Consider the following 17,136-nt stretch of genomic DNA (forward strand, 5'->3'; position numbering starts at 1 on the left):
CCTATGCATGCACATAAGTCCTTTGGTTGATCTTTCCCTTTTATCCCCACCCTCCCTTTGAGGTCCAACAGTCTGACCCATGGCTCCTTATCTCTGGGTCTGTTCTTGTTCATCAGTCTATGTTGTTTACCATTCCTCCTGAGATGAGTGAGATCATGTCCTACTGGAAATATACTTCTAAGAATAAAAAATGAGACAAGCAATAATCATTATGCTGAAAGGCATATGAATCAATCTTTAGAGAGTAGAGAGTTTCTTTCTGGGCCACCAGTTCTCTTGAGACTTTTTTTTTTTTTTTGTATTTTAATTGTAATTCCAGTTTGTTCCTGGGAATCTGTCTATATAGCATTCAGTTATTCTTGTGCCATTTTTAATCTCAAAGACATGAGGTTTATTTTCTCCTAACTTGTCCCTTAAAACAGGCAAATATTTCCTTTTTGTGTTTTCTAAAATACTGACATTCTCTTTTGTAACTATAGTACAACGAGAGGTCTGTTGCATGAAATTGGTGCACTCGTTGTGGGGAGGGGCAGGAGTCCCTCATACCAGCCTGAGCCATCTCCCAGTCCAGGAGCACTCAGGGGATGTCCAAATGATGGCTTAGGCATTTCCCTCACAGAGAGCAGACCTAAGCCGTCAGTCAGACATCTTTAGCACTGCCACAGAGGCGGAAGAGGCTCCCACCACTGCTGCTGTGCTCGCCAGTGGTGAGCCTGGCTTGTGGCTGAACAGTGCTCTCCCTGTGGGAGCACACTGACACCAGGGGGCATCTCATTAGTTGAGTATCTGCCCCTTGGTGGTCAACGCATGTGATAGAGACAGGTTGTTCTGTAGTTGGGCCAAAACTGGCTCTTTGGAATCCCCTGAGAGATCCGGGATTATGAGAGAGTGGCAGCAAGACTAAGGGAACTCACTGGTGCACAATTGGGGCTGGGGGAGGGAGGGAGCATGTGAAATGCACCAGCAAGGGAGAGACTGTGGGAGAGTTCCAGGGCATGTCTGGCTGGTCTCACAGTCCCAATCAGCCAGACCCCAGCAGCAAGCAAACCTAGAGGTTGAAGTGTCTGCCCTCAGGTGGTTAGTGCATGTGAGGGAGCAGTTAAGTTGCCTTAACATATCATTAGCATATTATACTTGATTGGTTGAACGAATGACCAGATGACCTGATACTTAGCATATTTGGCTTTTATTATACCTATATATAAAAGGCTTATATGCTTTGCATCCAACCCAGAGATCAACTGAATTGTCGACTGCTTGACCTGTTGCTATGATGCGCACTGACCACCAGGAGGCAGATGCTCATACAGGTAGTTTAGCTTGCTGCTGGTGTCCAGCTGATTTGGACTGGGTGAACCTGCCTAGATTTTCCCTGATCACTGGCCAGGACAAGCAACCCCCTCCCATGCACGAATTCATGCATCAGGCCTCTAATCTCTCTATATGAAAAGCCAGAGTCTGTGATGACCAAAGAACCAGTCACCATGAGGTGCATTAAGTATCTCCCCTCCCCCTACCCTTGTGAGTTGGGCAGGGCGGTACTAGGGACTGGCAAGTGGGCTGAACTGCTGACCATTTGGTCCCTGCCCCCAGATCAGTGCTGCTAAAGGGGGAACCAAGGGTGGGTGGTGGGAGGACTGGGCTGGCTGTCAGGCCATTAGGATCACCAACTCATCCCCAGCTGCTCGGGGTCACAGGCCTGAGGGAAAGCAGGCCCTGACGACTTCTCCTCCATGCACATGTGCTGGGCGGGCCGCTAGTGGAACACGCTTCCCACGCTTCCCATTGAGGGCCGCTCATGCCAGGGCAGGTAGGTTGTGGGTGCACCCCACAGCTTCTGTCAGTGCCTCAAGCCCCAGCAGCAGCGGCAGTGGCAGCAGTGGCAGCGATAGGGGTGCTGGCAGCAGCAGCAGTGCCCGAGAGAGTGTCCCTGAGCGGGCTGCACATTTCATCAGTGGCCGGCCTGGAGCACCTGCATGGAGGTGAAGTTGCTGGTGCCTGCTTTCCCACAGGCCTGAGCCCCCGAGCAGCCGGGCATGAGCTGTGATACCAACAGCCTGGCAGCCCGGCAGCGGAAGTGGAGTTTGTCCTGGGGACTGGTGAACGGGCAGAAGATGGCCCTGATCACAGGAGACTAGGCCCTAGGGACCCTGCCCACAAGATTTTGTGTGCTGAGCCTCTAGTAGGATTATAGAAATGAGGAGAAATTTATAAAATTAGGAGATTAATATGAGTACAATACTCTTATTTAATTATATGAGTACAATACTCTTATTTTTAATTATATTAGAGGGAAAATAACGAACTGTGAATAAAGATTTTGTCATTTTGTGAAATCTATCACTGGACATTAATAACATTAACATACTTGTTCTGATTATTGTGTAGTATCTATTTTACAATATTTATATGAATAAGAAGAGTGTATTTTCATTAAGAGAATATAATCTTTGTCAAAATTTATTTAAATGGAGGTAGAGATATAGGGTAATAATGATAGTGGATTAAACTGAAATCGCATTAATTGTCTAGTCTTCTGTTGCAGTTCATGGACAATGGCCAGGAAGACCTAATCATCCTTTGTGATAGAGTGCCAGAACTCTCTTAGTTTCAAATTCTTTAACTAAGTATTATTTTTCAGCCTTTCTGGAAATTTGATCAGCCTTTGTATCTACTACTTTTTTCTTTAAAGCCTCATAGTGCAATGTATTCTGATTATTATTATCATTTTTAAAAAATAAATCTTTATTGTTCATATTATTACAAATGTTCCTCATTTTTTACCCCTCCATTGCTCCCCTCCACCAGGTTCCCATCCCACCCTCTACCCTTTCCCCACCCCCCATTGTCCTCATCCATAGGTGCACAGTTTATGTTGAGTCTCTTCCCGCACCCCTGCAACCCTTTCCCTAGAGAATCATCAGTTCGCTCCCTTTCCATACCTCTGATTTTATTATATTCACCAGTTAATATTGTTCATCAGGTTTTTTAATTCCCCTGGTTTTTAGACTCACTTGTTGATAGTTATGTATTTGTTGTTCATAATTTTTATCTTTGTTTTCTTCCTCTTCTTAAAGAACCCCTTCAGCAATTCATATCTTTCTGGTTTGGAGGTGATGAACTTTAGCTTTTTTTTTTATTTGTGAAGCTCTTTATCTGACCTTCGATTCTGAGTGATAGCTTTGCTGGGTAGATTATTTTTGGCTGTAGGTTCTTGCTATTCATCACCTTGAATATTTCTTGCCATTCCAGTCTGGCCTGCATGGTTTCTGTTGAGAAATCAGCTGACAATTGTATGAGTTCTCCTTTATAGATAACAAGCTGCTTTTCTCTTGCTGCTTTTAATATTCTCTCCTTGTCTTTTGCTCTTGGAATTTATTATTTATTTATTTACTTTAAAATATATTTTATTGATTTTTTACAGAGAGGAAGAGAGAGATAGAGAGAGATATATATATAGAGAGAGTCAGAAACATTGATGAGAGAAACATCGACCAGCTGCCTCTTGCACACCCCCTGCCGGGGATGTGCCCACAACCAACGTACATGCCCTTGACCGTTATTAAACCTGGGACAATTCAGTCCGCAGACCAATGCTCTACCACTGAGCCAAACCGGTTTTGCTCTTGGAATTTAAAATATGATGTGTCTTGGTGTGGTCCTCTTTGTATTCCTTTTGTTTGGGGTTCTGTGCACCTCCTGGACTTGTAAGTCTATTTCTTTCACCAGATGAGCGAAGTTTTCTGTCACTATTTCTTTCAGTATTTGGCTTTCAGTATCTTGCTCTCTTTTCTTCTGGGATCCCGGTAATTCTGATGTTGCTTCGCTTAAAATTGTCCCAAAGGTTTCTTACACTGTCTTCAACTTTCTGGATTCTCTTGTCTTCTTGCTTCTGTGGAGGAGTGTCCTCTTGCTCTTTGTGTTCCAAATCTTTGTCTTGATTCCTGTGATCTTCCAGACTGTTTTTAGGACTCTGTGAAACATTTTTTTTAATTTCAGATAATGTTTTCTTTATTTCTGGTTGATCCCTTTTCATATCCTTGTAGGTCTCATTTATTTTATAGGCCCTTTTTTTTTTTTTTGAAATTCTTGAAAAACCTTATAACTGTAGTTTTGAACTCTGTCCATTCTTTTACTATCCTCCATCTCCTTCCTTTGTGTCCTGCCTCTTCTCTGCATTTTAGCTTCTTCAATGATTTGTTGGAATAGATTTCTGTGCTAGGTGTTCTGGTAGAGCTCAGTAGCACAGACGTCCCAGTTACCTGAGGTGGAAAGTCTTGGTGTAGCCCTTCATCGGCTGTGTGTGCAGTCTTGTGGTTAAACCTTGCTTTTTGTTGTTATCACTGGAAAGCGTTGACCTCCAAGCCAATTGGCTGTGAGGATCAGCAGTGTCTCAGCTAGGAGGGCTTCTGTAGTCTGCTTGGATGGGGCGGAGTCTCGGGGTAGTAAAGACAACCTTTGGTAAGTACTGCAAGATTGGTTGCAGGTGCAAGCATCTCTTTGGTATAGGTGCAGACGAGCTTTGGATTCCCATCAGTCCCTATGCCGCCATCTGGGTTTCTTTTTTGATTATTATTAACTTTTGGACTTTATCAACTAATACTATCCCTTTTCTCAGATTATTTTCCCTTAATATTCTGGCACATCCAGTTTAGAGTTGATCTACCCAATTGCACTGAACATATAAAGGTGGTGTTGGCATTATGTAGTACATAATGGTTGTGTACAAATACCTCATTGTGAGCTGCTTATTGACTAACAGTTGGCTTTAATTTCATCAATCTCTGATTTTTCCCCCCCTTTCAATTCTAGTAATTGGATTTCTGCTTTGTTCATGCCTTGTGACAGACAAACTTTGACATATACCCTGTCCAGTAATGTGTTCCATATGATCTATTTATGCTTCACTTACTATCTTGATGATCTCTCTAAATTAATGAGTGCTTTAAGACATGGGGTTCTGCCTTGCAACAATATTTTGAGACAGAAGCAAGACATTGTTTTCATACTGTTTTCCCACCAGCCAGAGACTGGGTGTCTTTTCCTTTACTTCAATAATTACTACTCCATATTTTATATTTTTGCATTTAATTAACAATAATTTTCCTGATTATGTCTGGAAAGAACTACAAAAACATGTATATATACATAATACATCATAAGTCTAAAGATATTAAGAGTGCTCAGATTTATCTAGTGCTTTTAAGTACACTTCCATTTCCACAAGTTATTAAGAGACCATTAGAATAAAGTAAGAGTTTTGAGCACTCTGTTGAAGATCAAATATCTTACTGTATTTTCTGGCATATAAGACGACTTTTGAAAGGAAAAAAAGCCTGCTCAGATTGGCCAGAGTCAGAGAGGCGGTCTATTAAAAAAAGAACTGGTGTTGCCTCGGAAGTGGGGGATAGTCTTATACAGCAAATATAGGCCTAAACCTATGTTTCAACTGTAAAATTAGGGGATCGTCTTATACGTTGGAAAATATGGTAATTGGTGTAAGGGTGACATAATTGGCCTTCTCCATTTTCTTTAATAATGTTTCTGTTACTTGTTCTGGCTCATCATTAAAATAAACTAGGAATCAGGAGAGGATTTTTATAAATGTGCATTCTGGCCAAAGGAAATTACTTATATGAAGACCTGTCAAGATCCACTGCTCAGACCTGAACTTTAGCTGAAATTATGTTAGTTGCCGTCATGAATAGTTATCTTTAGAACTTTGATGCTTAGACCAACTGAGCAGAATGGAAAATGAATTGGGACATGGCCACAACCCTATGGATATGGGAATGAGTTATACTTTTTAAAGTATTCTATGAGTTGAATGTATTAAAAACCAGATAGGATATGTAGGATGGCATTCTACTTAAATTTACCTATCTATATATTGGATATATATAAAAGGCTAGTATGCTAAATGTCCAACCATTCGAACATTTGACTTTCAACCATTGAACATTCAACTGGTAGCTATGATGTGCACTGACTATCAGGAGGTAGACTCTCAACACCTAGGCATGGAAACATGGAGCAGATTTATAAATCTCAGAGGGAAGTGGAGAGGGGAAAGGGCGGGAAAAGATTAACCAAAGAACTTTTTAAAAAGATTTTTATTATTTATTATTTTTTATTGTTTAAAGTATTACAAATAGTAGAACACATGTCTCATATCCCCCCTATTGACCCTCCCCCTAGCTCCTCCTCCCAACCTCCCGCCCCCCCCCGCCCCCCCCCGCACATGCCCTCAACCTCCTTAGTGTCTGTGTCCATTGGATATCTTATACGCATGCATACAAGTCAACCAAACCAAACATCTTATATGCATACTAGAGGCCCAGTTCATGGATTCATGATCTGGTGAGGTCCCTTCGCCTGGACTGCGGGGATCAGGCTGAAACCAGGAATCCAACATCCCTCTAGGTGTCTTGGATTCCCAGAGGGTGCTGGCTAGGCAGAGGGACCCCACCAGTGCACGAATCCATACATCAGGCTTCACGTGTTAAAGTAAAAGAGCATTCTCCAGGAAATGGGATTTCACCAGACGCAGAGTTCATTGAACTTTTCTCCAACTGTAGATATGAGAAAGTAAACATGAGTGGGGCATGGGTCCTGAATAAATAAAAATCAGCATCACGTTTGTGAAGAATTACTGGGTAAGGCACAAAAAATCTTGATTTAATGTTTTAAACGTTAGAGTATTGGAAGGAAAAGCAACTCCTAAGAAGGGGAAGTGGGCAAAAGAAAATTTAGATGTCTTGTCATTCTCAGTAGGTTTCTGGATGTTGTGGTCTTTATAAGACATGAACAAACAAACAGAGGAAAAGAGAAAGATGACATTAAATTATAACAGAGGAGTTGAAATGGGGGCTTGGTAAAGTTAGCAACGTGTATAGAATGCTAATGCAATACTGTGATCAAATTTTATTTCAGAGGAAGTAAGGAAGATAAATGACAATACAGAACGATAAATCGATGGGAATAAGCTAAAGCTGAAAAACTCTGTTGACTACTGAGAAGGACAAGAATGATAATAGGGGATAAAGCTTACAATACCATTTAAGAAACAGGTCTTCCCTAGGAATAAATAACAATAAGTGACATAAGATAAATAAGTAAATGTGTAATTAGAATCATTAAAGTTTTCTAAATAAAGACAATTAAATATGTAGATTAAAATAGATCATAATATTTTGGGAAGGAAATGAGATTCACAGATATTGTTTTTTTAAAAATACATTTTATTGATTTTTTACAGAAAGTAAGGGAGAGGGAGAGAGAGTTAGACACATCGATGAGAGAGAAACATTGATTAGCTGCCTCCTTCACACCCACTAATGGGGGTGTGCCCACAACTAAAGTACATGCCCTTGACCGAAATCTAAACTGGGACTTTCAGTCCACAAGCCAATGCTCTATCCACTGAGCCAAACCAGTTTTGGCATATTTCTGTTTTAATAAAATGAGGTCCAGTTCATAATATTCTGCTTTGTGGTTCTTTGTACCATAATATAGATCTGTTACTCAGAGGTGTCCCCAGGATTGCAATTTTCATGTTTTCTAAGAATAATTTTCAGTTCAATTCTATCTTCTTCCTTACATGCATCGGAAGTTTTCAAGGAGTACGTGTTGTTGATTTGTTTCCACTGCTATGCAAAGTAGATTGTCTCAGCCTCAATTGCAGCTACTGGTCCGAAACCCTGGGCTATTGACCCTTAAAGAACCACACACCTTAGGAGTGCAGCATGTCCAGATCATCTGCTTTCAGGCCAGAATTCATTTCCCGGTATTGAATTTGGTGGACAAAATTCTGTCTTGAAGAAACTGCAATAGACATCTTAAGTTATAAATCAGCAGAAAATAACAAAACTTTCCCTCCTCTGTGTGTTTTTTCCTAGCAGAGCAAACATACTCAATCTTCATTAATACCCTTGTCTTGTTTCCATCCCATTCTACTACCAAGCTAAAGGTATTGCCATTGTACAACAACCTAGTTTCTTCCCCTCAAGGCAGCCAGAACCTTTTCGAATCCATTGGAGCATTCGCTAAAACCTTGCTAACATCTATCTTCCCTTCATTCTCACTATAAAGTCTTTTTCATCTTTCATCCCAACTATTTAAAAATGTTATCCTTGTCAGTAATGTGATCCTTCAATTCCTCATACATTCTGTTGCCCTGAACTTTCTTAAAAGGCTGATTCACTATTTCACTCTTCTACTTTCTTAAAAGGCTGATTCACTATTTCACTCTTTGATACTATTCTTCTCCTTACCACAGTATACAGAACTTTCCGATTTCCTTCCTTTCCTCCAGCCTTATCAGTAGCTACTCTCCTTGAGCTCAAGTTTTATTCCTCCTCCCCAAACAACAAACGTGGCATCCTTTAAGCTTCTCTACACTTGTACATAGTTTTACCTTCCCCTATAAATGCCTAGTTATTTGAACTCTTATCTTCAAAATTTATCTCAAATGCCTCATAGAAGCCTCCTGTTCTTCCCTTTCCCTTCCAGTTAATTATTCTCTTCTCTGTGGCACTTTTCCTTTAAACACTACCCTGCAATTTATTTGTTTACATATATACCTCTTCCATTAGATTTGAAATCCCATGAAGACAAAACAAAACAAAACAAATCAAGACAAAACAAAAAAACAAAACCCTTGGTTATCCTTGTAAGTATCATAAGATCATAGGCACATTGCTTGACAGAACAGCAAAATCTGTAATAAGTATGTAGCTAAAGCAAAGAAATCTTCTGGCCAAAAAATAGGATTCATGTTTGACTAAATAAGCATATTTATTCTAACCTAGCAATTCTATAATGTCGCAGTTTAATATATAGACAAAGTACAGGACTTATCCAAACAACCTAAGCCCCATTTCTTTTCTGAAATCTTGTTCCCTCTTTTTGAAAAACTGCTTAAGCATCTTGTAGGCTCATCTTTCTGGCCATTTGATTCTTGAACCTAATATTTTTATGTGTTGTGTTTTTTTTTATCCCAAGAATGTTCTTATCCCATAAAACATTGGAAAAACTATAATTTAGCTCAGACCTGCAAGTTGTTGTAGCTGTCTTCCCTTCTGAGACCGCAAGAAGAACATGATGAGCCCAATCAGCACAATGACCCCAAGGACTCCAAATACAACTGGGAGTGCATTTCCTAAGGGCAAGTAAACATCAGGAGATGAGCATGTCTTAGCCAAAAGAAGTGGGTTCCTAATTACTATCCCTTTCTCAGGTTAGATACAGGATCACTGAAGTAAGTGTCATATCCTCAGAACTTCTAACCTAAGTCTCTTAACAAAAGGAATTCTAAATAATGCAGACAGTTGCTCCTATGCTCAGAAACCTCAAGATATAAATACCTTTGGCATTTGATGATTCTTTGATTTCATTGCCTGTAGGAGAAAAAGAGGAGGAGACTCAATTCAAAGAATAATATATAGAACAAATATTTCTATTTCTGAATATTCAAAAATTATATAACGTTATTCATCAATGTTACCACAATAAATTTAGTCTTAGAAAGAAAAATAGGACCTGATGACTGACCGGGGGAGGTGAGAGATCAAAGGGAGAAGAAGAAATTCAAACAAGAGATTTGGATAAGTGGTGGTACTATTTCCTGGGTTAAGGAATATCAACTTTTATTGAAAACAATTAATTTTTTATTTTCTATGTGTGCCTTGAGTGGCTCTCAATCAAGCAAACTATTGCCTCTGACCTAAAAAGATGTTGTTCTCTTCCCTCTGCACAGGAATTCAGATGAGTAATATGCTTCTCCTTGGTGAAGGCCAATGTATAACAACAAATATTTTCATTTCTTCAGACAGAGACATTAGGATTCTTTCCCCATTAGATCCCTATGACGACACACCCAGTCTTTACACGATGCACTACATGGCTCACCCCTTCTTAGCTACCAGAGGTCCCAAGGTTAATCCTGTATCCTGGCACTCACCTGAACATATCACAGCAGCATCTTCCTTGTGCCCACAGTCACTGTGCCCCCAGGATTTGGCAGGACAATCCCACAAGGAAGACTCATTCCCTTTGCACTTCACTTCACTGAGCCATATGGGTCCAGTCCCCGGACCAAATGCTGCCTCTTTGAGTGCCTTCAAAGCTGAGCCACAGCCCAGCTGTCGACACACCACCTGAGCACTGTCAAGGTTCCAGGAGTCATCACACACTGTCCCCCAGGAACCTTCATGCCAGACCTCCACACGTCCAGAACAGGTAGTGTTTCCTTCTTGAAGTCTTATCTTGCCTGAAAAATCAGAGACACCAAGGCCATTTATGAGAAGATAAAACTCCTCAAAGGTCACAGGGGAAAAGAGATATTTGAAACTCTTTTTAGATTATTTTAAAACGTTGCCTTTTCAATGCACATTTAAAAAGATATATTTCAACAAAATGTATCTTTTATCATGTCCTTTCAGCAAAATATTTCATATTGGACATGAGAACAGTAGTGTGAGTCACAAAATGTGAAATAAGTAATGTGAACATTGCATAATGTTAAATTTTCTCAACTATAAAAGAACTTGAGAGATTGCCAAGTACATAGAATATTTCTTCCAGTTTAATAAGATGGGAAATACTTTAGGATTGGTCTTTATGACTGCTTCTCATTTTATATTAGTTCATCAAAAATGATATTGAAGGAAACATTGGAAAGGCAAAGTAGACCATTCAATAGTTAAATAGTGAATCACATATTCTCTGCTCCTCATTTGTTCACAGAAAAAGCAATTGGACTTTCAGGAAGACCATGGGCATATAAATCTTCTATGAAAAAAATGATCTCTGGTCTTTAAAATTTATAGATAAAATGAAATAAAACCAGTTTTACAATCCAAGTACAATAGGTATTAACTGGAGTTTACTCATTCCTACTTAATGGGTTCAGAAGATCATAGTGGAGTCACAGAATGGAATTTTCATATGAGCCAGAATGGAATTTTCAAATACTCACTGGAACATGTGATCCAGGTCTCCTCTGAGGGGCTTGCCAGTCTCTGCTTCCATGGAGATGATGGGCACGCCCATAATGTGTCAGGCCCTTTCGGACACTGAACATTGTCCACCCACATGTACCTGGACATTGTCTTGGCTGCAGATGCAGGGCTGATGGTCCCTTTGTCTGCACAGCCCAGCTGCCTGCATACCACATCCACAGTGATTGGCGACATGTTACTCTTGCCAATGCTGCCCCATGTTCCATTATAAAAAAGTTCCAGACGTCCTGCACAAGTCTCTCTGCCGGTTTCACTGGTCAGTTTCAGAGCCAAGAACTCTGGAGTGAAATACAGAGTGAGTAATTTCACATCTTCTCTGAAAATTCACATGGCTCCTTCCCTTTACTCTGATGTGAGAATGACTTCAAAAATTAGCCCTACTTGGTTTGGCTCAGTGGATAGAGCATTGGTCTGCAGATCAAAGGGTCCCAGCTGGAGGATGATTAAGGAAACATACCTTGGTTGCAGGCTCCTCCCTAGCCTAGGCCCTGGTTGGGCTCATGCAGGAGGCAACCAATCAATGTGTTTCTCTCACATTGAGTTTTGCTCTGTGTTTCCCTCTCTCTTCCACTCTCCATGAAAATCAATGGAAAAATATCCTTGGGGGAGGAATAACAACCATAAAATTAAGTACACTATATCAATTAGTAGTAATTTTTTGTAACTGTGGGGTGATTTAGTAGATTTTAATAAAATATGGTATTTTTTCAATATCTTCTGCTTTTACAGTCTTGGTTTTTATACTCAGGGACCTCTCTAGAATGCCACCAATGATTTTAAGTTGACTTCTAGATCCTAATAAAATCAATTAATTACACTAGAGGCCCAATGCATGAAGATTTGTGCAAGAATGGGCCTTCCTTCCCCTGGCTGCTGGCACTACATTTGCACCGGCTGGAACAACCTTTTCGCTCAGGCCTGGAATGACCTTTCTGCCTTCCCATGCTGCCGAGAGGCCCAGAACTACTGGGGCAGTATGGAATGCCTGTGTCATCACCATGGCTATGATGCAAGTGTCCCGCCCTGTTCCTGGCTCTTTGGCGCCTGCATATGCAAATTAACCCACCATCTTTATTGTGTTAATTGTAAGGTGACCAGACATCCCGCTTTTGGCAGGACAGTCCCAATTTTTAACAATTAGTCTCGAGTCACATGGCTTTTTAAAAAAGTCATGATTTTTGGCAAGAAACTTTTAAATTTTTTGGATGCTTTTAAAATGCTGCCAAATGCTAGACAAATTGTTAAAAATAGGGACTGTCCCTCCAAAACCCAGACAGCTGGTCACCTTAGTTAATTTGCATATTCATTCCTGATTGGTTGGTGGGTGCACTAAGGTATGGTCAATTTGCAACTTACTTTTTTATTAGTGTAGATGGTTTTGACTTTCTACCTAGTTATTGTATTTTATCTGTAAAAATTTTATTCAATTCATTTTGTTGCAAATGTTCTTGACAGTTAGATTTTACTGAGATATTCAGATTCTAAACCCAATATTTTGTGTACATTACCTTAAAATGAAATAGACCCCTTTCTGACACATCATAGTTTTGTTGCACATGTTCTCTACCAAATGTGTGTCATTAAATGCAGTTGATATCTACATCACTCCTGGCATATAGAATTTTTCAGTTCCCTAAGTTACTAATCATAGTACTATTTTTCCCAACATATTACAACAGAGTATATTTTTCTATTTCACAATAGTTTCTGAAGCTTGCCATATATACAAAATAAGATCAGTGCGTTCTTCTGATAATTTTGCCCCTATGACAAATAAGTCTTATTTGTTATGAAAAATTACTTGGGCATGATAGTTATCTTTTTCTCTGTAGAATGTAGTGGTGATGTATTCTTGTCCCTTAAATCTACATTTTTATTAATACAGTGATTATCAATGGGTACACTGAATCTTTACTGAACATCCAGCTCAATGTATATTTACAAAAGAACTTCTCATTATTAGTTTTGTTGTCATTTTCATGATATGCAAGCTCATTTTTGAAAATTTCTCCTTCTAACTTTATACTACCTTGCACAGAAGGTAGCATTAATTCATCAAACCTATATACTTCTGGGATCCTGACTCTCACAACAGTTTACTCTGTAATTGTTTTTCAGGAAATTCTTTCAGATTAATACCCCCCACTATCCTTTGCCCTACCTCAGTAGTTATGTGCAGAACTTACCTGAGCAGATAGCTCCTGCATCCTCCTTATGCCTGCAATTGTGCCGTCCCCAGCCATGTGAAGGACACTGCCAAATACGTGCTTCTTTTCCATTACAGTTTACCTGATCCAGCAAGATAGACCCTTTTCCTTCCCCAAAATAAGCAGAACCAGTGGCATTAATGGCAACTCCACAGCCCAGCTGTCTGCACACCACATGGGCATCCTTCAGGTCCCAGTTGTCATCACAGATGGTGCCCCAGGAGCCCTCATGATAGACCTCTACTCTCCCAGCACAGCGACCACCTCCGTTTACCAGGCGAAGTTGACCACTCTCTGGAAAGAGAAAGTACAATATCACTAAAAATGCATTCTTAAGGATTGAGATAGTTTTTATAGATTGATCACTGATTCTCACCTATGCAAGCAACAGCTCTTTCTTCTGAAATGGGAGAGCTTGTTGGGATCAAAGATGTTGAATTGCATGGGACTAGTGTCTGACTCTGGTTTCCTGCAAATACCAGAAATTTTGAATTAGAATTAGGCCAATTCATAAGGTAGAGTGAGGAAGGGAGGCCTATTTAATGAAGTATTAGATAGATGAGAACAAACAGAGCTGTAGAAAAGTAAGCAATGGGATGTGTCAACCAGGAAAGGAATTTATCTGGTGCTTTAAGAAGCACAAGATAACTTGTCAATGACAAGACAATTAGGTCAATGAAAATTAAGTTTACACTTTCTCTAAAAAGGTAAATGAGGTTAATATTCCAGTACATTTCTCCTGACCCCTCACAGTAGATGTTTCCCTTTTACATTTGTTTTTCATTCCCATAGATACATCCGCCCTTAGGGCCCAGCACCATGGGAGAGGCTCATCACTGTCTGCCCTCGATCCTCTTACCTGAGCAGATTACAGAGGCCACTTGCTCTGCAGAACATAGTGATGCACCCAGAGCAGTTACAGGACAATCTCCCATGTGTTGCTCAGTTCCAGTGCAGTGAAACATGTGCCTCCAGACCTGACCGTTTCCTTTCCCAAAATGTGCTCTTTCTGGGGTAGAAAGGGCAATTCCGCACTTCAGCTGCTGGCACAAAACGTGGGCATCTTCCATGTCCCAGTGAGAGTTGCAGAGGGATCCCCAGGTCCCTAGAACATTGAGTTCCACTCTTCCTTCACATGGCGACTTGCCATTCACCAGCCGCATTTCTGTGTATCCTGAAAGGAAACAGGGCTTTAAAAAGGTGTCTGTGATTACCTAGCCCTACTGTCTTCCAAGCAAGGGAACAAACTGAACATGTTCTCTGAGTCTTACTTGAGCAGACTACTCCAATGTCTCTGCTGTGACTGCAAGTCCCATCTGGGCGGGGTGCTACTGGGCAGAGTGAAAGATGGGACTCATGCCCCTTACACTGGAATTCTTCAGTCCAAATCTGTCCGTTTCCTTCTCCAAAGTAAGCTCCTCCCAGGATAGAAACAACGGTGCCACATTGCAACTCCCTGCACAGCACATTGGCAGATTCCAGAGAGAAGTCAGAGTCACAAACAGTGCCCCATTTGTCACCATATTTAACTTCAACACGACCAGAGCAGGGAATGTCTCCTCCAACCAGTCTGGGTTCTCTGTGGGCTGAAATATAATATTTCAGTGAGAAAGAACATAATTCCAAGATTGGTTTTCTTATGGAAGTAAGGATGGGAGTGAAAGTGAAAAAGGAAATTCATGGTGTTTAGTGATTATTCCACACTTGTTCCTCTTGGCTTCTTTGCCTAGAATTGGGCATAGCAAATTCTAGACCTCTCCATTCTTCATTAGACCAATTCATTTGAGAGAACTCTGAAAATTTCTGTCATGAAGCCAACCTTTCTGTATTTTCCTTACATTGTTCATAATATTGGAGACCACTTATAATGTGTAGTCACTCTATCTCTTCACCCTGTACTCAATCCTCCAGGTACTGTCATCTGGGGTCTGCCCCAAACTTTTCAAATGGTTTTGGAAAGTTTTTCAATATGCTTCCTGTTTTTAAAATGAACATCAGACCCCCTTTTCCCTTTGCTATATTGCACTTGATACACAAGATACTTCTTTCTCCTCCTTCCTGCATGAAAGAATATTTCATGAATTCCTTGACTGAAGGACCTAGCCTCAACTTTCCCATCTTATCAACAGACATCTTCTCTTAACTGCCCATAAATGCTTTCACTTATACTTTTCTCTTTAAATTTATATTCATAAATATACCTACTAGGACAGCTGCAACTTTGTATGTTCAAAATTGATGGAGTTATCTATTGGCAGCCCCATTGTGTTCTTTTCCCAAATAATATCTAGAATGACCTGAAATTGAACCACTTCTTTATCCACCATAAATGCAATAATAATGATAGTTGTGAATACTAAGTGAGTGCCTATTATATATGGTATCTTACTAAGTATGTAACAAAAATTATTTCATCCTTATATTTGTCTTAGGGGAAATTATTACTATCATTCCAATTTGACAGACAAGAAAAATGAAACATAGAGAGTTGTAGTAATTTCCTAAGTTCATACAGTGAGTTAGTGAAGACTGGGATATGAAGTTATGCAGTATATTCCAAAGCCTAGAACCTTGACCCTCATGCTACATTGCATAGGTGGAAAGTCACCAATCTTTGTCAGTTTTCTGGCATATTTATTATGCATAATTTTTGTTATTGCTTTAATTAACTTGTATTAAAGTTAATATATATCAGATAGTCCTTTGCAATAGTTTCCTAAGTCCTCTTTCTAAAAATTCTATGACACAATCACAAATATATTAATTAAATTGTGAAATATATTATTTTCACTCTTTTGTCTTTAAGGTAATTCAATATTTCTTTACTATTCATACAATAATTTATCATTTCAACAAATATTATTAAGCACCTGCAATGTTTTCAGGCATTTGGGTGGTTTTAGAATCACAGATTTCAGACCACCAGTGAAGACAGATAATACTAACACTACTACTAATTATCATAACCATTTATCCATTAGTTGATGTGTAATTCCTGTGCAGTGGGTGTTTTGTTACCACCATTTTTCTTTTGAGGAAATTGCAGCAAAGGGAACTATGCTAGACTCCCAAACATCACCCAACTATTAAAATTAAGGAGCAATGATAAACACTAATAAGTTAGCATACTTTAAAATACTGTATGATGTTACCTTGAAAGCTTTAATATCAATTACTCTATCAATCATACCCGATGCCCCACCCTAAAGATGCTTGGGCATAGCATGGTTTTTCAAGCATTTGTTCATCTGCATCAAGTTTTCTCGCTACTTAAAACACATATTTCCTACCTCAAACCAAACTCCTAAAAAAACTGATTGAAAGTGTTATCTGAGCAGCTCTGGCTGGTGTGGTCAGTGGTTAGAACACTGGCCTGTAAACCAAAGGGTCATTGGTTTGCTTCCCGGCCCCAGTCAGGACACTTGCAGGAGGCAACCAATCAATGTGACTCACATCAATGTTTCTTTCTCCTCCTCCCTCCCTTCCACACTCTCTCAATGAAAAAAATATCCTCGGGGTGAGGATTAAAAAGAAAAACAGTCTTACCTGAGCAGGTAACTTTGGCTTCTTCATAGTGATCACAGTTGAGTCCACCCCACTGCCAATTCTTGCAGTCCCAAATAGAAGTTTCATTTCCTATACAGCGCATTAAAAACAGCCACATGTTTGTTGGCTTAATTTTGGAATAACTTTGATAGGATAGTTTGAGTGCAGAACCACATCCCAACTGGGTGCAAACCACATTAGCTTCTTTCATCCCCCAGTTTCTGTCACATACTTTCCCTACTAGTTTCTGAATTTCCACCTCCACTGTACCAGCACAGCGGCTGCCTCCTCCTGTAAGTCTCAGTTGCAGATCTGATCCATCTGCAAAAGAAACATAAATTTAAGTTATAAGTACAAGTGCA

At 39.9% G+C, this 17,136-nt stretch overlaps 1 protein-coding gene across 4 annotated transcripts in view; it reads right to left on the bottom strand.

Annotated features, from left to right (window-relative positions):
• Positions 1-17,136, bottom strand: part of LOC118729297 (scavenger receptor cysteine-rich type 1 protein M130) — a 116,035-nt gene that overhangs the window by 86,094 nt on the left and 12,805 nt on the right. For 3 of the 4 annotated variants that reach the window (XR_006742781.1, XM_045587712.1, XM_045587713.1), the window contains exons 6-15: positions 16,775-17,095; positions 14,500-14,814; positions 14,088-14,402; positions 13,605-13,697; positions 13,208-13,522; positions 10,979-11,299; positions 9,962-10,270; positions 9,366-9,398; positions 9,053-9,160; positions 7,732-7,824 (exon numbers count right to left, since the gene is read on the bottom strand). Coding sequence is in view for 3 of the 4 variants with exons in the window: in XM_045587712.1 (XP_045443668.1) it covers positions 7,733-7,824; positions 9,053-9,160; positions 9,366-9,398; positions 9,962-10,270; positions 10,979-11,299; positions 13,208-13,522; positions 13,605-13,697; positions 14,088-14,402; positions 14,500-14,814; positions 16,775-17,095 (2,222 nt within the window). In the remaining variant the exon portion in view is untranslated. Of the gene's footprint in view, positions 1-7,347; positions 7,825-9,052; positions 9,161-9,365; positions 9,399-9,961; positions 10,271-10,978; positions 11,300-13,207; positions 13,523-13,604; positions 13,698-14,087; positions 14,403-14,499; positions 14,815-16,774; positions 17,096-17,136 lie in introns of those variants that run through there. The other variant, XM_036456730.2, reaches the window with a different exon arrangement.

This window comes from Pipistrellus kuhlii, unplaced genomic scaffold (genome assembly GCF_014108245.1).
Source record: "Pipistrellus kuhlii isolate mPipKuh1 unplaced genomic scaffold, mPipKuh1.p scaffold_m20_p_3, whole genome shotgun sequence".
In the NCBI taxonomy this organism is placed as follows: domain Eukaryota; kingdom Metazoa; phylum Chordata; class Mammalia; order Chiroptera; family Vespertilionidae; genus Pipistrellus; species Pipistrellus kuhlii.